Source organism: Lepidothrix coronata, unplaced genomic scaffold (assembly GCF_001604755.1).
Source record: "Lepidothrix coronata isolate B3197 unplaced genomic scaffold, Lepidothrix_coronata-1.0 Scaffold9, whole genome shotgun sequence".
NCBI classification, from domain to species: domain Eukaryota; kingdom Metazoa; phylum Chordata; class Aves; order Passeriformes; family Pipridae; genus Lepidothrix; species Lepidothrix coronata.
Window position 1 is genome coordinate 9,570,620 of NW_016690189.1, and position 22,635 is coordinate 9,593,254.

The 22,635-nt window shown below is 36.6% G+C and overlaps 2 protein-coding genes across 15 annotated transcripts in view; one reads left to right on the forward strand and one right to left on the reverse strand.

Moving 5' to 3' along the window:
- Positions 1 to 591: 591 nt before the first annotated feature.
- IKBIP (IKBKB interacting protein) lies at positions 592 to 9,316 on the reverse strand. 4 transcript variants are annotated; one of them, XM_017804337.1, is made up of 5 exons: positions 9,216 to 9,315; positions 7,507 to 7,735; positions 5,768 to 5,885; positions 4,319 to 4,895; positions 1,528 to 1,636 (listed from the first exon to the last, which is right to left on the reverse strand). In XM_017804337.1, exons 2-5 carry the CDS (start codon positions 7,698 to 7,700, stop codon positions 1,632 to 1,634), a joined length of 894 nt encoding a protein of 297 aa, XP_017659826.1. In that variant the 5' UTR covers positions 7,701 to 7,735; positions 9,216 to 9,315; the 3' UTR covers positions 1,528 to 1,631. The 4 variants fall into 4 exon arrangements, with proteins under 4 accessions (XP_017659824.1, XP_017659826.1, XP_017659822.1 ...); XM_017804335.1 differs by lacking the exon at positions 4,319 to 4,895 and having other exon boundaries at positions 592 to 1,636; positions 9,216 to 9,313; XM_017804333.1 differs by lacking the exon at positions 1,528 to 1,636 and having other exon boundaries at positions 2,609 to 4,895; positions 9,216 to 9,316.
- A 208-nt stretch (positions 9,317 to 9,524) lies between these two features.
- The window catches only part of APAF1 (apoptotic peptidase activating factor 1), an 81,053-nt gene continuing 67,942 nt past the window's right edge, over positions 9,525 to 22,635 (forward strand). For 8 of the 11 annotated variants that reach the window (XR_001873051.1, XR_001873053.1, XR_001873052.1 and 5 more), the window contains exons 1-11: positions 9,707 to 10,086; positions 10,859 to 11,000; positions 11,294 to 11,483; positions 12,136 to 12,333; positions 13,334 to 13,517; positions 16,537 to 16,649; positions 17,161 to 17,292; positions 17,698 to 17,936; positions 18,480 to 18,647; positions 19,481 to 19,612; positions 21,981 to 22,094. Coding sequence is in view for 7 of the 11 variants with exons in the window: in XM_017804308.1 (XP_017659797.1) it covers positions 10,046 to 10,086; positions 10,859 to 11,000; positions 11,294 to 11,483; positions 12,136 to 12,333; positions 13,334 to 13,517; positions 16,537 to 16,649; positions 17,161 to 17,292; positions 17,698 to 17,936; positions 18,480 to 18,647; positions 19,481 to 19,612; positions 21,981 to 22,094 (1,653 nt within the window). In the remaining 4 variants the exon portion in view is untranslated. Of the gene's footprint in view, positions 9,600 to 9,706; positions 10,087 to 10,683; positions 10,701 to 10,858; positions 11,001 to 11,293; positions 11,484 to 12,135; positions 12,334 to 13,333; positions 13,518 to 16,536; positions 16,650 to 17,160; positions 17,293 to 17,697; positions 17,937 to 18,479; positions 18,648 to 19,480; positions 19,613 to 21,980; positions 22,110 to 22,635 lie in introns of those variants that run through there. The other 3 variants (XM_017804309.1, XM_017804315.1, XM_017804310.1) reach the window with 3 other exon arrangements.

Genomic DNA, 22,635 nt, shown 5'->3' on the forward strand with positions numbered 1-22,635 from the left:
GCACAGAAATGCTGCCAGTGGCTCATACCAGTGTAGCCTTTTGGGGGATGTAAGTAGCTTCTCTTTGCAATTCTGCTACTCACTATAGTATTTTGCAGACTAAGAAATAATGAATGAATAACTGTTAGGATTCCTGAACAGACACCGTGACACTGGTGATAAAGCCATCAGCAGGGTTAGTAGGTCTTTCAGAGCATTGTCCCTATAGAGATTCTGTGTTTTAAAGATGAATTGTGCTGCACAGTAATTACGAGTTACAACTATAAAGCCTCACAAGAAACCTTATACAATTTACTCTATCTAATTGCGTGACAAACTCGTTGCAAGGCATCAGCAATATTTCTGGGCATTGCTTGCTTCACTGCATTTACCTCATTAAATATTATTAAAAAAGAAACCATTTTAGTTTCCAAAAATCATAGACTGAATATATTGAGACAAATTGCTATTGCTGTTTGACTAACTCTTGTTTTGCTGGAAGCCACAATTTTATTTCCTCCTTTGGAGCAGGAAAGGAAAACTGAAGATCTGTCAGTCTTGTGTCCCGCTTTCTTCATGAAAGCAAACTCCAAAGCTAAGAACATAATTTTGTGTTTTAACACTGCTTTATTGTACAAAACAAGCAATTTATTAAATGTAGCATTTGTCATTCTTCAGAAAGACAAATACATGCAGAGAGACATGGTTTTTGCTCACTTTATAACTTCTCCCTTGAAATCAGTATGACTTTTTCCTGTCCTTTTCAAAGGAATAGGACAAACCTCAAGTTTGAGTGTGCTTCTAAATGAAGTCTTTAAATATTGTCTGTCTTCTTAGTACTGCATGTGATGAAGTTAACAACTCCTCAAACACTATTCTTTAGGCAGTGGCCTTTCAGTGATCAGTTCAAGTCTGAGATCTTGGTTATTTCATCTTTCACATCCTTGATCTCAGTTTGAACTCTTGTTAGATTGGCCAGTTTCTCGTTCAGTAAAGCAATTTCCTTCTCCCGTCGTAGTACCTCCTCCACTAATCTTCCTATTCTCAGCGTTAGGTCATTTATTAATGGCTCCAAGACAGCAAACTCCTTTTTAACTTTGTACATCTTGGGTTTTAAATCATTTGCAAATGTAACCGTCTTCAGAACTTTTGCTCTGTCACCTTCAAGATTCAAAAGTCTATCTGAGTGCTTGTTAAAATCACTCCTTAACTCAGACAATGCCATCTTCATTTGCTCGATTTTTCTTGCATTACTGGATGCCAAGCTTTGTATTTTTGTACTTCGGTCAATGCTACTGGTAAGGAGGTCACCTATATTTTTTACTGTCGTCTTTTCACCTTTTTCTACTTTGTCTTCTAGTGCTTGCAAAGAATCTGTCAGTGCAGTAATTTCTGAGACTAGGCCTGAAATGCGCCTTATGTCAGTTTTTACTGTCACAATTGTCAACGTTATGTTTTTTGCTACAGAAGCTGCATTCTGTTCAATGCTTGAAACTGCATGATACAGGCTTGTTAAATTCTTCTGCAGTTCTTCTTGTTTTCTAATTATGCTGCTAGACCATGTTTTCATTGTATAAATATCTTCCTGCAGATGCTTTATGTGAGAAATTATTTCAAGATCTTCCAGCTGTTCCATTAAGTTCCAAGTCTTTTCACACTAGAGGGATACAAAAATATATCTAGCTTAACAACTCACATCATAATTCAAGCTATACTCAAATGAAATATCTTACTATTCTGATATTCAAATTGAGTGAAAATCCTGTCTCTAGGAAATCAGCTTCTGTTGCAACACAACCAAAATTTTTTTTTCCTGACAGTATACATAAAAAATGTTACTACTTTTTCTATTACAACAAAAAATTACAGAAAGGTGCTATATGACTTTCCCACATGACCTCTGAAAACACAAGTCATCAAATGCAATCTTTTTCCATTTATAGGAATTTTTGTAGTAAGTCTCCCTAAAAGCTACTTTAACGAGAGAACACTCATGCTATTGTTGGATTTTTGCCTGGATTTCCTAGTTCACTTTTTTTTTTTAAATGACTGGTTCTTGGTTTTCAAATTTGAGAGGAAGAAAGGAAAATATGTGAGTGATACTATCCTGTTCAATCCCAAAAAGTCAGGGTAGAACTTGGAGAGAAAAAAAACACCAAATGGGCAAGTTTAAACACATTCTAAGAGGCTATCATTAGTTTCATATTAATCCTTTTCTGGAAGCTAGCAGTAAAAATACCACCAAAGAAACAAATACTTTTAGCTCTTCAATAGTGTTGGTCATTCCTCACTAGCTCAGAACTGTCTGCTCAAAAGCAAAAGACCAAAATTGTGGAAAGTTGTCCTTGTTTCCTAGCTAATGCCCTCTAAGGATGAAGATTTCCTGTTCAAATTCCTGTACATTCAGGTTTCAATAATGTTAAGGTTGATAATCTAGCCACCCTTCCCCAAAAAGATATGAAGTAGAAACACTCTAACTAGAACACACTTCAGAAACTTATTTAAAAAACATTTCTTTACAGAATAGTTTTTCTTAATGGCACATGGAACACTAAAGTATTTACTCTGTACCTTTTCCAAAGGAGCAGTTTATTTTGAATTAGATTATGTACCAGGACAGGACAATTCACTACAATGTATTTTTATTTTGAATATGACTGTAAACAGACACAAATTTATACATAACCAATAAATATATGAAACTGATACAGCTTTATAACATTGAGAAATGCTGGTTTCATAGTCTCTTGAATGGGCACTTTTACCTCTTTAGTGAAGATTTCAGTGGAGTTCTAGAGAAACAAATGTACAAAACCAGAATAATTTAACTTAAGTCTGATTAAGTCATAAATATTGTGGGTTCACACTGTTTCAGCTAAGCAAACTACTTTCCTGAGTTCTGAAATACAAAATTAGCAAGATAAAAATCTGTAGACAAAAAAATGATATTATCCCTGAGATCCACATTTCAATGAATGGCTATCAGGCCTATTAGATAATATGTGTAAGTAGATCTATGGATAAACTGGATATTCCCTGATCCCAAGTACTTAACTCCGTGGATTTCATTAATTACTTTTGCAGCTCTTGGTTCAGCAAACTTTGGGAAACAATGTCAGTGGCATTGTTAATTTTTTTCCCTTTGAAATGCAAAGCAATACCAGACATAGAATGTAATGCCTAATAGAGAACATTCTACAGAATAAAAGGTTAAAATTTGTTTCTAACAGCACCAAAACAAACAAACAACCCCCAAAATAATCCAGTGACTGATCACACCAAACTTGTAAATTAAATGATGGAAGAAGAATCTAACAGGAATATCTGTTAATAAGAACTTTAGTCTATATGTAGTTCAGTGACTTCAATGGCAGAACAAAGCGATGCCAGTGATTTTAGGACATTTGAAAAGGCTGGAAATGAGGTCTAAGGAGAATATTTTCATGGGGTCAAAGAAATAAATGATAGCACCAGCTGCCATGTAAATACCAGCTGCCTATAAATACAAGACAACGTTCTCAGTAGGGGATTCTTCACTAGTGTTTTCTATAATGCTGTAGTAGCTAAGCTTCAGCTGTTAAAAATGTACTCAGTGCTTTCCTGCACATAATAAAATACGTAGATCCCAACAGCAATTCTCACATTGAGAAGCCTGCACCATAAGCCCAAAACCGTTATGGTATACAATACATTACAGGAAGGTACATGTTTCTCTACTGAGAAATGCGTGATTGTTCATTGTGTTACAAGTCCATGGAAAATAATACAAAAAGTAATAACAAAAGAAACTTAAGTACTGAAAACTAAAAATATTAGGTTTTTTTTCCTTAAATCTAAACACTTTGCTTCAAATTCCTTAAATGAAAAGGATCTTTTAATAAATAAGCTGAATATAATCTTTAAGTTAAGAAAATATTTCTTTCCTTTTTCAACACAGTATGGCTTGCTCTCTAGCCTCTATTATAAGTTTGCCTTTCAGGCTAATCCAATGTCTGTTTAAATTAATGACATATCCTTAACATACACTGCAATCACATTATTTAAAATAAAGTGCTTTTTCATCAATGAAAAACCTAAGTCCAAATTTACTTATCCCCCTTCTGGTCATCTCCTAAGTTATAGCTTTCTAAAGTTACTCCTTTTGCTTTTGAAGATACTGTTATGTCAGGCACTACTGTTTCTAAAGCTGCTATTTCATGTTGCACTTTCAACAAGCTGCCATTGTACTGTATGCCCTCGAGAACCTTTTGCATGGCCATTGTATCAGAAACCGTTTTCAACATATTATTTTCCACAGTGAACAGCTGTGTTGTCAAGTCCTGTATCTTTTTCTCCATACCTAGCAATTCACTTGACAATCTAAGAATAGAATGAATAGCATTTTCAATTGTTGGCAAATGAGTCTTGCACTCCTCAATTTTAGGTTCATAGTTTGCAAGTTTCTGATTCAGGTCCGTGTCCTTGGCTACCAGACTATTCTGTTCTTCTTCTAGCTTTTCAACTGCCTTTGCATGCAAGTCCAACTTGTGTTCAACTCTAGAGAATTCATCATCTTCTTGTGTTTTTACTGTTCTAATATTTCTGGCTGTACTGTCTTCCAAATCTTTTACTCTTTCTGAAAGGGATTTAATTCTTTGGTCGACTTCATTAATTTGGGAAGTAACTTCTGTATGTATGAACTTTGCTTCAGATTTTAAACCACTAGTGTTTGTATTCATTTCATCCAAGCTTCTTCTCCAGGAATTTGTAACATTTTGGAACTTCTTATTAATGCTCTGCATCTTTAGAGAAAGAGTCTGTTCATTGTTCTGAATATCATTTATGATGTTATGAAGAGAAGATATTTCCTGCTCAAAATCAGTCATCACAGAGATGGATGAAGCAGCTTCTTGCAGGACACTTTCAGAAGACGCAAGCTGCATTTATAACACAAAACAATGTCCGTGTCTACTTAACAAAAGTAAGAATAGAAAACAATTTCCATTTATTTAAGAGAGTTTAATAAAGTCCCTTAAAAGCCACTGTACTTGTTACAAAGGACCTATATGATTTTTTTCATATTTCATCTTTAAAATATTGTTGATTAACCTATCACAAAAAGCTCAAGTAAAAAGGTATGTCTATTGTTGCATTTCTATAGAATATATGCCATTTTCTTTGTTGTCAATCCCTTGTCTCCATGTTTGTTTTTTGCGTGTAGAATACAGTAAATGCCATACAACATTTTGCAATCTTAGGTGTAGCATATAAATATCCAAATTACATCATGTATAAGTGACATCATTCTGAGATCCGTGCTAAAACAAAATAACTGGCATAAGCCATGCTGTGATCCCATCATTATCTGTAAGGTACTGGGGATAATTTGGCAGTCAGCACAAGTTTTCTACTTGATAATGTCACACATCATAATATTTCTTCATTGTTTTATGTTTTCATGTTATTAGAACAGGTCTACTGCATAAAAATGCCTGTAAATTTTCTTCAAATCAACACATGTTGAAATCGTACACAAAAAAGTACTGGTAGACTGAAGTACGTGCATCAATGTAAGTTTTTAAAAATAGTTTAAAAAATAATACTGAGATAAAACCACTACATCTACATACTTGAACAATGGCATGGATAGACTTGTTTTGTCACATGAAATATCTCTAAAGGCCTATTCACAGGCAAGTAGAACACATTATGAAAATTTATTTTAAAACAGAAAAATTAACAACAACAATGTAAAATGATGGTAAATGTTCATGAGAGATTTTCCAATTAAGATGTTAATGACTATTACCTTTTCAGAAATTAAATTTACTTTATTTTCCACATCCAGGATTTTTTCAGCTTCTTGCTGTAAGAAATTGTACTTTCTTTCCATATCAGTAAATTGAACTGACTGCTGAAACAGAAACCTGCAAATTGCAAGTAAATAAACAGAAAACGTAACTACATAATTAGCAGATATTAAATGTTCCAGGACCTGATTCACAGCAATTTGTTACTGGAGGGATTTCTATTCACAGAATCTGCTAGATCAATACGTAAGAGGAAAAAAAAAAATCAGGATTTAACGAAGTTGATCTGTCTACATACTGGAGTTATCTTCCAAAAGAGGCAGGAAAAGAAGGAAACATCCATAGATGTCTTCATTTTTACTTCATTTTTTACACTGTACTGCCATTCAAACAGAAAAAATGTCCAGAGTACTGGCCCAAGAAGACTGTCACACACTCATGATGCACTGCCTCGCAATATATTTTATTGATGAAGTATTATTTAACTGGTGCAAATAAACCACACGCACAGAAATTTGGACTTTCTTACAAAGCATCACAAAAGCATGGATAGAAGTCTTTGAATTTAGAAAGGCTAGTTTACGTTTAATTGTAACCACCCAAGAACACATGGCGGCAAAGCTTGTACAGCTACTGTAATGACGATGCCAGCTTTGAACAGGCAGTGAAGATCTCAATCCTGTACTTTATACATAATCTAGATTCATTTACTGTGAACTTGGATGCTTTCTGAACTTTGTCTAATTAAAAAGGCAATGAGACAACCAAGCAAAAACCCCTGAATTTTGCTGGATGCTTATTAATCCCCAAACAAGGTCTTCTGAAGACTATGCAAGGGTCCTCTCTGTATTAGAACAATTTTATCTAGAACAACAGAGCTTACTTCAAATGCTTGTGCTTTCATAAATTTATATTTATAATTTATGGTAAATTAATTATTATTTATAATTAGAAGTTTCAAAATACATAAAATGTTCTGTAAGATTAAGTTAGGCAATAAAAGCTATAGACAGATATATGCAAAAGAGACATAAACAGACATACATAAAACAGTAAGCAGAAGCATAAGTAATAATTTTATTCTACGTTGTTCTGTTTCACAGAAATTTAGATAATGAAATCTAGGTGACATCAACATAAAAAATTTATCTTAATTTTCGGATTGATGTCTAGAGTGAATAACCTAAACTAATTTCTGGCACTAGATTTCTAAGAATTTCATCATATCATTTTTGCATGAAGCTCAGTTTCTGATGGAACTAAGGTACTGATGCTGATAAGATATTCTAAAACATCTTTAACGAAGGTATTTAACCTTTACTTGAAGACTCCATCTGAGGAACAATTACCACACTGCTGAGCAATTTATTTACAGAAAACTGTTTCATTTCTACTGTCTGTTTATGACCTGCCAAATGAGCCTTATTGTACTTATTGGCAGATTAAGCTGCTCTTCAGTTAGATGTAGTCTCCAAAGCAGGTACTTAAAAATTCATGAAGGCACCTTTTAAACTTTCAACATGATATAATAAATTGAGCTTCTATTATAACTTACTGTACATCCATATTTCCATGCTTGTGAATACTGCTATTCTTTTCTTGATCTTTCTGGCTTTAACAAGTTTATGTAGTCACTTAACTCAAGCATGGCATTCAAATATAAATCATACAATCTGTGACTGAATACCATACAGAATACAAAAGAAAATATTAAACCCCACTTTAGAGGGTTACCTACCAGGTCACCACCAGGCAAACAGCAAGGGAAATTATGGTCAAGCTTGTCCGTGAGTCCATCCAAAAGGAACTCTGATTATAGCTCGTCCTGGGATTTGTCAGCTTCCCATAACTACTTTGCTTCTCAATGGTTTGTGAACCTTCATTGGTCTTAGATGAAGAAATACCTTTTTTCCTTTGCTTAACTTCAGACATTTTGTGGTTTTAAAAAGCAGAAGCAAAAGAGAAAGCTAGGATAAAAAACAAACCCAAAAAGGACTACTTAACTTCTAATTATTCTCAAACATAAACTTTCACCCTTAAAGTACACAAATACATCCCTAAAAACGTTTCCTTCAGTGTTTACTATGTTTCTTAGTTATGCGCACTTTTGTAAAATGTCACAAGACTTTCATTTTGCCTTCTATAGCATAGAGCCCACCTTTCATATTTTCTAAAACCAAACTCTTCAAGCTTTAGCTAATTTCACCTTTCCAGAAATATTTCATCTGGAGTAGAATAAGAAATTTTAAAGATATACTGAAAATCACAAAGACTAAAAGCACATTTCTTTTTGTAGTTGATGACTGTCACAAGATCATCAGCAATTTCACTAATGGACTTGTGTTTTACTTGTAGATTTTTTTTTAAAATAATTATTACCTATACCACATTAAAAGGGGAAAGTTATCTTTTTATTTTAAAAAATGAAATTGCAAGTCAAGCTTTAATTTAGAAATAGTTCTATTGTAATGATTTCATATCATCCGTAAAATCATAAACATCAGTTAATAAAAGGTCAATAACAGAAAAATTCAGAAGATTAATTAAATTATGCATCTAGATCAAAGAAAAGCTACAACTTGTTCTAAATAAAATTAAGGTCTGAATAGAAACAAGTAATCTTCAGCCTCATATTTTACCAACCAAGTGGAAGTACAGAGTGGAATTTTTAAGCCTAAAATCTTCCACAGTACTGCTCAAAACAGACTTGATCCTTGGTGGATTCGGTTTAGCACATTTTGAGACAAAACTGTTGTGCTGCTTTGTGGATCACTTTGCAGTATTGCTGTTTAGTCACATATCAAAATATAAATATTTACAGACACTTGCATAGTCACATACAAGCGTAAAAAATATTGTTTAAAATCTAATCTGTCATAAGAGCAGGTATCTTAGGGCTACCTGCCCTAAGCTTAGGCTTTGAATCACAAACACAAGGCAGCATGCTCTGAGTTTGAAGTACGTAGGAAAAAACACCTCTTAATCTCAAAAAAACCCCCAAAACCAGAAAAACGCTATTTTGTAACTTTTAAGACACCTTGAGATTGAGAGCATTACGAAGTTAAAGTAAAAAAAAAAAAAAGAGATCTGAATGGTAGTTAGGGAAATAGTTTAATACAGAAAAAAAAAACCAAAAAGCCCTGCTTTAAAAGGACGGCTTCAGATCGCAGAGCGGTGCGGTACAGAGGGATGAACCGCAGCTTCCCAGACACCCTCCCGCGCCTCCCTCCTCTGCTCCGGCCGCCCCAGCCCTGCCCGCGCTGGGTCAGGACACTGAGCGCGACCGCCCGCCCCCTCCCCTCCAGAGCCCCCACGTCCCTCCCCGCAAACCCGAGCACCCGGCCGCCCTCGGGGCAGCCCTGCCGGACACCACCCCGCCCTGGCGACCCCCAGCACCCCGCGCCACCTTCCCCGCTCCCTCCGGCCGCCGCCGCGCTCCTCCGTTACCCCAGCGCTCCTCCGGCCTCAGCTGCAGGGCGGAGGGGCGGGGACGGCCGCGCTGCCCCGCAGGCACCACGTTTACAGGCCGCGGAGCCCCTCCCCTGGCCGGGGCCGGCGCATCGCCTCCAGGTACGCCACGTCCGGCGCCCGCCGGCCGCCGCCGCGGGAGCGATCTGGGCACACACAGCTGGGCACACACAGCTGGGCTCCGCGCAGCGCCAGGCTTTGCTGGACGCGGGGCTGGGCAGCAGCGGCCCGGCCCGGCCCTTCCCCGCCCCCGGTCCCGGAAGGAGGAAGCGTCGCGGCGCTGCCTCCGCAGTGGTCGCGGGGCAGTGGCGTCTCCGCGGGGCCAGGCGGGGACTCGCTGCCGGGGTCCGCGCTGCCCGCCAGGTGAGCGGCGTAGCGGGGAGGGTGGGAGGGACGGACCGGGCCGGGCCAGGCTAGACCGGGGTTTGCCTGGGCGGGGTGGGGGACAGCGGCGGCGGGCGGGCGGTCTGAGCGCTCCCCTTTCTGTTTCCCTGTCCGGGCGGCTGATAACGGCGGCTCGGGTGTGAGCTTTTGTTTTGGGTGTTTGTGCGGCGATTTCTTTTCTATTCGCTTCACGTGTGGCTTCATTATTGTTGTTAGTGGTATTATTATTATTATTTTGTTTGTTTGTTTTTTTGTTTGACCTGGACGTTTTTCGGCTGGGGAGCTTTCGCGTCCCCGTTACCTCAGCGGTGCAGTGGGATGAAGGTGGGGGGAAGGCTTTCCTGATCGCGTAATTTTCAGTGAAAGTAGGAAATTCTGTCGGTACGGCGGAAGAGGCGCTCCAGCACGGGCTTATCCAAAGGCAGATGTTCTACCCAGCTCCTGAAGGCGGGAGCAATCGGAAAAGATGAATGCTTCTGCCGGCACCTGCGTAGTTGCTCCATGGAGGAGTTTGAACTTGCTTACGGAGCTTTCTGTCAGGAGTGTGATCGGAGGGATAATTTTGGTCACTGGGGACTCTCAGGGGCAGCTGATGGGTAATGGAAAACCTTTACGTTATAGACAATAGTTTTCACCTTCTGTTGTCTTCGGACATGTGGGGGTTTTTATGACATAGAGGAAGAATGAAAGTTTATAGCGTTGCGTGTCAGATCAGTATATATATCAGTATAGCGAAGTCATTGGTAGTGTTGGGCGCTCCATCTTCCATCATGTGTCACTATTTGTGTGCTTGTATGGCGTCTTGAACTTGGAGACAACAATTAGTTTATCTTGTATGATGAGACCAGTCCTCTTTCTCATCCTATTGTCCCAGTCGCATGATCCAAGGACTTAAAAAAATTTGGAGATGTAGTGGGTGCTGAGAAAACCTTTTCATAGAGACATTTAGCAAGTTTCTAGTATATGAGAAGCTTGCAAAGTCTGTGGTTTTGTAGCTCCCAAGTGTTCATAAACATAAATTCATAGAAATGGGGGAAAGGACTCAGACTTTTTATTTTCAGAATTAACAGTACGTATCAGGTACTGTACATATTTTCCACTAATGCAGCTGCTTCACTACTCTTTCTGACTTTAAATCCAAAGTTCCTAAGCTATTTTAAAACTTCTTTCCTTATACTTGTAAATTATGTTCCCGTTCTTACTTGACTTCTCCCCCCTCTTCCTTTTTCACACGGAAGGAACATGGATGTCAAGAGTAGAAATTATTTGCTTATGAATCGCCAAGCATTGGAAAAAGACATCAAGACTTCTTATATTATGGATCGTATGATTTCTGACGAAGTGCTAACATTACAGGAGGAAGAGAGAGTGAAACAGCAGGTAGAGTCATCTTTCACTGTTCTTTATCTTCCTAGTGTAGTCACATGCTTTACCATCCTTCTTAAAAATAGTAATTTCTGTTTATCTAATTCCTGGATTCATCAAATGAATCCAGCACACAGTTTTTATTGCACTTCATAAGGTCAAGTTAAGGGCTTGGTCAAGTTAAAGGCTGTTTCTCTAACTGTAAATAATCTATAATTGGCAGAGTTTGACAGAGTGATAGATTAAATGACTTCTAAGGTCTCTTAGTTTTGTTTAATACATCTCTTAATGTTTGGATTTTTTTCTAGAATACACAGAAGGAGCGAGCAGCCATGCTAATAAACATTATTCTTACAAAAGATAATAATTCATATAGATCCTTTTATAATGCACTGCTTCATGAAGGGTACAGAGATCTTGCTGCACTTCTTCAGGATGGCATCCCTGCTGTCTCATCTGGTAACAGAAAGAGTTCAATGGATGGAATGACTTCATATGGTCAGTGTAACTACAGTGATCCCTGTGCTTGAACGTAAAGACAAGTTGCCTTGTGGAGTTTTGGAAGTCTTACTCAGATAATAAAAGTTTACTAGTGTAATATGCTACTCCATATGGCCACAAAGCGGACAGATAAAGTGTACATTTTCTTTCCCGCTATGCTATCTCAGCTTAAATCAGTGGAAGTCTTGCTTGGACCACGGTGCTGTGCTGTTAAGTGCCAAGTAAAAGCCTTACACAGCATCCTTTTTTTCTGCTGCATCCATAGGGTGGTAACTTTTTGCTGAGAAAGTGACTTGGTTGTTGGTATAGTAATGTTGGGCTCCTGTGTTGGCCACAGTTTCCGCTGGAGCTGTTAATTATCTTTTAACTTCTAGGGATTGATGTAACTAGCTTGCCTCATGTGGTTGTTAATTGGAATACTGTTGTAGGTGGGGGGCTAGTTACCTGTTAAGTAATTTATTTCTAAAAAGCAATATTTTTTCAGTCTTTCGTGTTGTGAGTCCAGCAGTTTTTAGAGCATTTTTATGGGACATGAGGTGGGGAGGGAGCCCACTAGTTATTTTGGGCGAGCAGTTGTTTGGTTGGGTTTGAAGAGGCATCGCATTTAGAATTCACTTTTTATTTTCATGTTTCTTGTTTCTAACTTTAGTGAAGACAGTTCTCTGCGAAGGAGGCGTACCACAGAGACCAGTTGTGTTTGTCACTCGGCCGAAACTGGTAGATGCTATTAAAAAGAAGCTGTACTGCTTGGGAAGTGATCCAGGCTGGGTCACAGTTTATGGAATGGCAGGCTGTGGGAAGACTGTTTTAACAGCAGAAGCTTTAAGGGATCATCAGCTCTTGGAAGGTACTTTTAGAAAAACATCTATATTTTAATAAAAATTACTGCAAATATACACATTTTGGACATATATGGTGCAATATCGTATGTCATCTTGAACATGATTCAGGTTTCTAAATTCCTTAGTTGCTTCTGGAATATTTGCTTACAACACACAAGTTTCATGACTGGTTAGTGCTCTGGGACCACTAAGTATTTTACTAGTTTATGGAAAAAGGTTTTGAATAGCTTTTCACCTTAGAATCTGCTTTGGTTTATGATAGTAGATGCATCCTTAATTAACTTGAAATTGTTATTTCTGTTAATGAAAAATAATATATGTAGTTATATTCCTTTTGGGCATTGCTGATAAAGTCCTTAGACTCCTCTTTTAAAAAATCTTGCTCTGACTTTTGCATAAATTTTAACAATGGCAGGCATTTGTGGAATGCTTACAGTAGTATCACCTTAGCTTAAAGCAGATCATAAATGAAACTATTTAATGGTTTTTTTCTTATTTTATTTATTTTTCCCTGCATAGTACACTAGGAGGCGAAAGTAGGACTTGGACATTAAAAAAACATGATGTAGGGATAGATACCACAGCATCTGCTGCTACAGCTGACTCTTCTAGATGTCTTCTGATGACTGTTTTGGGATCATTTTTACATCCCGAACTCTGAACTTCTGCAGTAATACAGGGCTAAAAATATAAATACTAAGTTAGACTACAGAAGGGGTTGTTGAGGGACAGGCAGGAAGACGTACAAAGGAGGGACAGCAGTATCAGTGGTGATGTGAAATTTCTGTGAATTTGCCCTACAGAGCCTGTTCCTTTAAAAATAAACAATAGTGATCTTGTAGAATCATCCTTTGGTGTTAATACTAGAGTTGCAAGGATGGCTTGCAATAGACTTTAGAGGTTTATATTTTAATTAATGTTGAGTTCTCGATTGCTATTGTAAGCTGCTATTAAATATTTCTGATGTTAAATGTATAGTGCAATTAATATTGCTTTTCTTGTTAGATTACTTTCCAGGAGGAGTTCACTGGATCTCTGTTGGAAAACAAGACAAAGCAGGGCTCCTAATAAAACTTCAGAATCTCTGTAGTAGATTAGAACATGACTTGACGCTTTCACAGAGGTCACCACTTAACATTGAGGAGGCTAAAGATCGTCTTCGTTTGCTGATGTTGCGCAAATATCCCAGGTGATGTCAGTAAAATCAAACACTATTCTTTTAAAACTTTGCAGAGTAACTTCGATCTAATAATCTAAGGTGTCTGTGTTGTAGTTACGTGTCTCTGTGATGTGTATTTTTTTTTTTAACCAACTTCCTAACTTAAACTAATTAGGCTTCTGCTAACAAAATACATTAACCAACTGTGCAGGAGTCATATTTGCTTGAAAAAGTATTAGTTGTTGAATAATGAAAGTTGGGAACAAACCATTGGAAATAAGAATTGCTCTAACTTTCATTGTTCTCACTGTGTGCATATAGTGCTTTACTGATGTGTGAGGATCGTACAGCAGAAAAAAAGGATGTGTATCACTGCAGAAATATTTTCCTTTCCAGAACAACTGATGTCTAAAAAGTGTTTGGCCTAGAGGTACTAAAGTGAGAGCAGGTTTTCATGATGTGATCACTTACCACTGAGAAAGCAGTTTCTTTCAAACTTCAGGGAAAGTGGCCTGATTTAATTAAGCAGCATCTCAGTCATTTTTCATCTTTGAGCAATAGTTTTTTTTACTTTTGGGGATTTCATTAGCCTCTGGGAAAATCTGTACTAAAGTAAACAAGCCTGCACCTCAGTGAGATATCTTGGGAATAATACTCCAATCTTGTGATCTTTATAGATGACATAGAGTAGAATACTGGCATTTCTGTACAGAAAAAAAAAGCTTTTTCTTGTGAAGAAAAGGTGCGAAAAATATCGCCAGGTCTTCCACAAGAAATCTTTCTTTTTTTTTTTTTCCTTGTGGAAATCTTATATGAAAAGTTCAAACTGCACTTTCAGCTGAAAGTACACTTTTTGGTGAAATGTGTGAAGTGGTTGTTTTCATTGACACATTTCCATTGTTATTTCTTGTTATTAACAAACAAACCAAAACTCCTGAATACAGAAGAATTTGGATGTTTAATTTGTGCACAACATCACAGTGGGCATGGGAGGAAGTAGAAGGAAATGTACTGGGAAGTGAAGTTCATAAGGTGCAAGTGTGTCGAAAACCAAGCTTCACTCTTTCTGCGTCTGGTGGAGGAGCTTGCTCTGCACTGGAATTCTCTTTGGTGACAAAAAGTCACTTTAACTATTTCTGGATTCAAATAGTCAACCCAGGATATCTCTTGGGAATAAAGTACTAGGCAAAGGATTCACATTGTGAATCCATTATGTTTCTTGGGATTAAAGAATTAGTAAAATGAAGAAATTGAAACTATGATATACTTTAAAGTAAGAAATTACAGAATTTAATCTCCTGTCATTAATACCACAGGGGTTTATGTTTGTCTGCTTAGGGTGTTTTTTTTTGTTTGCTTTGGTTTTTCTTTGCTTATTTTATTTTTTTAAATAATCCTAATTAGGATTTAAGATTTGTTGGTGTGGTTGGAGGAGAAAATCACTGGTGCCAAAATATTGGGAGGACTTTGAAGTGTTCAGATTAATTAAAAACATAAAATCAGACCAGCATGAAATTCATGCCACCCAGCATATTTTCAAGTGTGAAAGTGCCTCAAAATGAGTCATTTATGGCTGTGATGGTATTCTTTGATTTATCAGAAGGATATTAATAGAGGAGTTGTATAAAAATGAGATGGGGTATCCAAGACTTAAATGCAACTTTCAAAATGGGGTATGATGTGTATGCATTTCTCTAAGAAAGATCAGATCCTTATAAGCTTCGATGGCATAAGCACCTTTTAGCTGAACAAAAATGCGGAAGTCTTGGCACGCTTCAGTGGGAATTGGACAACTTAACCAATAACTAGTGTAGCAGAAAATTCCAGAAAAAAAAAGGCAGTAAATATAAACAATTTGTAAGATTAGGTTTCAATAATTAACCTCACTGAATGCAAATAACTGGCATTTCTTTTCGTACGTCTACTTTTGACTTTTTGCGTTCTTGGAACAAACCTTTTAAAATCGACTTTCAGTAACTTCTTTGTCATATATAGGCGGGTGTAGGGAAATCTACTATAAATTATTTTGGTGAAATTCGATGTATTAACCTGCAAATGTGGCTAGCCAGAGGATTTGAATGTGTAGTCACTATAAAATGTTGTTTCTGTAAAAATAGCCTCATCATCCAAGACAATTCCTTCACAAGAGGTTCTTTCCAAAGATACAAGAATAAAACTGAAAACTCTTGAGTCAAAAGGAAACTGAAATGCCTTCTCCCACAAAACTTATCACTAGCCTGTGTTAAGCAGAGTTGTTATCTAGTCCTGTACAACTCTTTTCTGCCTGATGACTTGAAAAACAGAGTAAATATTTCTATTTTTCCTGGCATCTCTTAATGGAAATATTTCTCAAAACGTTATTGTTTGCACTTCAGTTGTAGCTATAAAATAATAAATGGTAAAAACTTACTTTTTTGAGATACCTGCATTCAGCTTCTTGTACAGTGCTTAATCACAGAATCATCAAGGTTAAGAGAGACTTCAAGATCATCTAATCCAGCCATCAACCCAGCACCACTGTAATGACCCGTAAACCTTATCCCCAAGTGCCACATTCAGATGCTTCTTGAACACTTTCAGAGACGATAACTCCACCACTTCCTTGGGCAACTTATTCCAATGCCTAACCACCCTTTCAGTGAATTTTTTTTTTTTCTAATATCTAATCTGAACCTCCCCTAGTGCAATAGAAGGCCATTTCCTCTTGTCTTTCCACTTGAGGCAAGGAGAAGAGGCTGACCCCTACCTCACAAAAACCTCCTTTTAGGTTATAGAGAGCAATAAGGTTTCCCCCTGAGCCTCCTTTTCTCCAAACTAAACAACCCCAGTTCCTTCAGCTGCTCCTCATAGGACCTATTTTTTAGGCCCTTTACCAGCTTCATTGCCCTCCTCTGGACATGCTCTGAAGATATTTTATGTATTAATGTAAAAAAAAATTGTGCAGTGATACATTGTAAATTCTGAAAATGTTCTTTCATTACTAAAATGCAATACTTTATTTTAGCACTAGTAGTTGATATGAAATCTGCAATATTTCTTCTTGCACTAGATCTCTTTTGGTCCTGGATGACATTTGGGATTCCTGGGTACTAAAAGCATTCGATAATCAATGTCAGGTTCTTATCACCAGCAGGGACAGGAGCGTAACAGATGCTGTGGCTGGTAAGGAACAGTTTCCTCTTCTGCACCACAGATTTTGTGTATGTGTGTGTATACAATTTGTTCTTGTGAACTTTTAAAAGAATCTAGTAGAATCTCTGTTAGTCAATTTGTGGCGAAGTTTTAGAATTCTGCTCTGTAAGACTTTATGCTGTTTGTGAAGTAAGACTTATATGTTATCCTGAAAGTTAAATGTTTGTGTTGAAGAGTGCAGTGATTCTCAACAGGATAAATTAACCTCTGTGACAATGACACTGTTAACCTGATTGTCTCTACACTGTTGAGTAGTCACTGCCCATAAGGCATTTGTAATTATTATAGTCTTTTTTTTTGTTTTGCTGATACAAACTGATTCTGATAAGTAGAATTTATACTCTTCTTAGTGTTAAGCCTATAAAATACTATGCAAAAAATCATGAACCAGGTCCTTTACTCCCAATTTTACTTGAAAAATTCCTTCAATTTCCATTTTTTTTTACATTCTTTTAACTTTTTTCCATGTTTCTGTGTCTAGGCAATAAATTTGAGGTTCATGTGGAGAGTGGACTAGCACATGAGAAAGGACTGGAGATTTTATCCCTATTTGTGAATATGAAAATATCAGAACTGCCAGAACAAGCTAACTCCCTTGTAAGAGAATGCAAAGGTATACTGGTTGCTCTTCAACATATCATTTAGCACTGAATGTATTTTTTTCTTCTAGGTTTAGACTTACAAATAGAGGAGGGAACATCCCTTAATATTGTATACCTTAAGTAAAACACAAGTGCTTGTCAAATGTTTTTTGGTTTTTTTTTAAGCAAAATAGGATTGTCCCATGTTGATTTTCAAGTATTTTTCTTCAGCGTATTTTCCTCATGTGCTACAATTGCACTTAACTTTCGTGAGTTTGCAGATGTCTACATGGATTACACGTTTTGTTTGTCCTCCACAACTCGAGAATTTAATCAATGTGTTGGGAAAATTACCTGATTTACTCAGTGACTTGACTATCAACTGTTGGCTTGTGTTCCTTGAAAAGCTCTAAAATTGATTTAATCTTTTCCTTCAGGTTCTCCTCTTGTGATATCCTTGATAGGTGCATTATTACGAGACTTCCCTAGTCGTTGGGAATACTATCTCAGACAGCTGCAGAATAAACAGTTTAAAAGAATAAGAAAATCTTCTTCTTATGATTACGAAGCCCTTGATGAAGCAATGTCCATAAGTGTTGAGCAACTAAATGACAATTACAAAGACTACTATAGAGACCTCTCTATTCTCCCGAAAGATGTTAAAGTACCTACTAAGGTAATAATAGCAGAAATCTTGTCAGTTTTAGTGAGATACAAGCAACAACTTTAAAGAATTCATAAAATTTACAATTGTCATGTGTAACTTGTGCTGTGTGTAACTTAATAGTAATTGCTAGATTAGGTAGATTTGGTCATTACTGTATCATGACTTGTGTTGTTAGTAGTGAAACTAAAAAAATCATAACTGAATAAATGTATTCATGATGTTTAAGTTTAATGTGCATTCTGCATATGGCTCTTTAAGTAGGTTTAAAATGGAAGGTTTACAAACTGTTAAGTGAAATTTGTCTCCTTTAAGAAAAAGATATGATCACCATAAATCAGCGCAAATAGACAAAAGACAGGATAACTTGTAGTGTCTGTGGTTTGATATGAAAGAATTGGTGATTTATTGAATTGATTACTATTTGTAATATGTCTATATTTGTTAGTGTACACTTTTTTTTGTCAGTTAATTGGTAGCCTTTTATGATATTCATAAGTCATATTATGACTTAGTTCTCATTCTTTTCTCTGTTACTGTGTTAATATCTTTTAGGTTCTCTGTATTCTTTGGGATATGGAAACTGAAGAAGTTGAAGATATACTGCAGGAATTTGTTAACAAATCACTCTTGTTCTGTGATCGTAATGGGAAGTCATTCCATTATTATTTACATGATCTTCAACTTGACTTTCTCACAGAGAAGAATCGCAACCAACTTCAGGTAGCATATTGATGAATCTGCTTACTTCTAACTTTACTCTTCAAAGCTGGGTATTCTTCAGAAAATGTTATGTTGTTAAATGATATCCCGAGTAGTTTCATAGAATAGTCCGTGATGCAGTTTAGCTTAATGCCGATTAATTACAAATACTTATTTTCAGCTTGAAAATATGGAATGATTTCATGATGGTTCCATTTATACCTAGGAGACTAAACTGAGAGACTATATCCATTATTTCTTTATCAGATGATTCCAGCAGGAGATGTAATGTGCCACTGCTGATTCCAAAGGCATAAAGACCCTACCAGAATAGGAGGTTCTTTCTTTAATGCAGAAAAGTGCTTTTTTACTTCCTTTTTTCAATTTAGGGCAATACCTGCAGGGAGAGGACATATAAATTGGGACCAGAAAATTTCGGTTCTGAAGGACAAGGCAGAAAGAGTAGATATGAAGAAAAAGCAAGTTTTTAGCCTTGCTTCAGAGCAACATTTATAAGGGTCCTTTTTTGTTGGCTACCCACATTTAATGTGAAGAGAGATTTGATAGCTATTATCAATCTGAGAAGGAAGGTTAACAGCTTTCTTTTCTGCCTTTTAATATCCAGAGAATGTTTCTGGAGAAGTCTTAAGGAGTAAATTAGGTAGGGTCTACAATTTGGAAAGGTAAGCTTTTTTTATTTCATTTCTTGACATATTGTGATTGAGAAATGATATTATTATTCCTTAATACTATTTAAAATAAAATCTTAATAATACTTATAATTCCTCAATACTGAAACTAACCCATACGTTTGTATATATTTAACTGAAACTATGTTTTTCTTCACATTACAGGAGCTACATAGAAACATAGTAAATCAGTACAAGAAATATTACAAACTGAAGATGCCTGTTCCATCCCAAGAGGACTGCATGTACTGGTATAACTTCCTAGCATATCACATGGCTGGTGCCAACATGCAGCAGGTGGGTTCTGTTAAGTGTCCTCTGTTTCCCTTTTTAACCCACTCTTACCTCTGCTTTTCCCTCTAGGCCTTTTCCCAGTTCAGCCTCTCTTCCCTTAGGCCTTTGTGCATCTAGGTGAACACTCAGCATAGAGTCTTTAGGAGACCTACTGGTAATCACTGTCCATTACAAAACCTGTTTTATTTCTACCCTTTGTATCTTGTCTTTTCGTTTGAGAAGATTTCTTATTTTATATATTAATAGCTTGTATTTTCTTTTTCCTATTTTAAGAAGCTTTGATAAGAGATCTTCTCTAAACCTTTTTGAAAACCTAAGCTCGCTTTATTGTATGACAATATAAGTAAATTGATTCAGTCAGAGAATTTTATCAATTAGTTACCTTTTTCTTCGGAAGTCTTGTTAGTTTTTTTCCTCTTACGTCATACGGATTTGCATGTAAAAATTCATTATCTGATTTCAATAGCCAAAAAAAAATGCATCAAGAGGTAGATGGGCAAATCTCTTGTTCCCAGGATTGCCTTGGCACCTTTAAAAAATTTTGTCATTTTGCTACCTACTGTACTGTAGATATTCAGCTAGAATAAGATGCGAATCATGCAGAAGTATTAAAAATTCAGTAGTCTCACTTGAATTTGAGTCTCAAATGCATTGAATAGCATTTGATACTGGTTGCTGATTGCTTTATTTCACATGTACTCAAACTTTTCAGTTGAACTTCTTTCGAGATGGTTCATCTGACTCATCATATAATACACTTTGTGGATTTATATCTTACTAGAACCTTCATAATTAGTGTGGGCTACAAATCTTGTTTTTCTGGATCATATTTATTTAATTATCTTAATTTCTTTAACTTCAGTGTGTTTTAAAAATGTTTTTATTAGCAGCCTTTCTACATTTTGTAGAATTAGCTTCTCAGAGTTCTTTAGCCTGGCTCATTATGACTGTATGCTTCCTAGAGTTTGCATTCTATGTACCACTTATTTCTCATTATTTAGGCATGATTTCAATTTGTTGGGAGGCTAATAAAGCTGGGAGGTATTCTTTTCCTTTGTTTAACCATGATAATATTTTAATCCTTGTGGTATTTACTGTCTTTAAATTGAAATATACTTAGAGCCTGTGCAGTGTTGTCTCTAAGCAGTTTTTCTGATTCGAGCAAGTATGTTTTTTTAAAAGAAAGACTTTTTTAAGTACATTAACAGCAAGAGGAGGTCTAAAGGAAACATTGGGCCAATACTTGTTGAAGATGGTCATCTAACTAATAGGGATAAAGTGTAAGCATTCAATGTTGGGGTTTTTTTGCCTCAATCTTTAATAATACTGACAGACTTTGGGCTGCCCAGCCCCCTGGGTTGGAGGAACATGAGTCTGGGTACAGTGACTTTTCGTTTGTGGACACTGAGGTTGTAAGTGACTGGCTGTATCAGCTGAATATTCACAAGTCCATAGTGCCTGATCTGATACAACCAAGAGCACAAAGGATGTTATGGCAAGACTCCTCCTGATCATCTGCCAATGGTTTTATGAGTCTGGGGAGGTCCTAGTCTGAGGGGCAACCTTGCTGCTCTCAACAGCTTCCTGAGCAGGGGAAGTGCAGAGGGAGGTTCTGAGCTCTTACTCTCTGGTACCCAGTGATAGGAACTGAGGGAATGGTGCAAAGCCGCACCCGGGGAGGGTTAGACTGGACATTAGGAAACATTTCTTTACCAAGAGAGTGGTCAAATACTGGAACAGGCTTCCTAAAGAGGTGGGCAATGCCCCAGGCCTGTCAGTGTTTGAATCATTTGGACAATGCCCTTAATAACATGCTTTAGCTATCGGTCAGGCAGTTAGACTAGATGATCATAGTAAGTCCCTACCGACTGAAATTTTCTATTCTATTCTAATAATTCCATTTGCAGTTTCAGATCACCTTTTTAAGTAGTCTTCTCATTTTTAAGTGAAATGCAGCTATGACAGATTTTTTGCTTTTGTTCAAATTCAGCTTCTCTTAGGAAGATCAACAATCACTATTAGCAGTGATCTTTACTAGATTGGACTAGAAGAAGCTTTTTCAGAGTTGTATCTTAAACCAGGTTTTGTGTGCTACAAGTCAAGAATTGCTTTGTACTCCCATTCCTTCTCTGAGTAGCTGTATCAAAGAGCGGTCCTTTGCATTAAAATAACAAGCTTAGCCTTCTAGAACCCAGAATTTTCATATCTGATTAAATAAGATGCAGGAAACAGGGAATTGCTTGTTTTCAACTAGAGACAGTTATACCAGAGCATATTAAATACCTCATGTATTTCCTGTCCTTTTCTTTTTCCCCCAAGTAGATTCTGTTGTGAAACTTATGTTCTGAACTTAAATTTATATTTCTTGTAGGAGCTCCGTGATCTTATGTTTTCTTTAGATTGGATTAAAGCTAAAACAGAATTAGTAGGGCCTGCTCATCTGATTCATGAATATGTAGAATATAGTTCAATCCTGGATCAAAAGGTATGATACTAAAAGGTAAATGATCAGTCTGTTCCAAATATATTTCTCTATTTTTTAATTGCATTTTGTTGGATATATGTATATATGGCAGGTGTATAGAAAGCTTAAAAAACTGAAGCACAAAACCAATACTAAATTAAATTTTAACTTGGAGAAGATAAAAACCAAGGAAACTTTCAGTTTCAGTTTTAACTTCTGTGTAAGTGATTGACCATGGAACTCAGTAACCAAAGTGATCAATACCTAATGGTGGGTACATAAGGTACTCTGCTTTTGAGGAGGTGTAGAATTATGTTAGCCACTTGGAATAGTCTTTGTGATATTTCACACTGACTGCTTCTTGAATAAATCGTTGTTGCCAATATTCTTTATTTGAAAAATAAGGAGATTATGCTTTCCTGAGTAGGATAATGAAATATTTCAGTCTATTGTATGTACTTGCTAATAGAACTAAATATAAAAATAGAGCTAAGTGCTTCTGTGAGAGTATTTACTGTGTAGAAATTTAAAAAGGCAAAGGGTACTTAGGAAATAAATACTA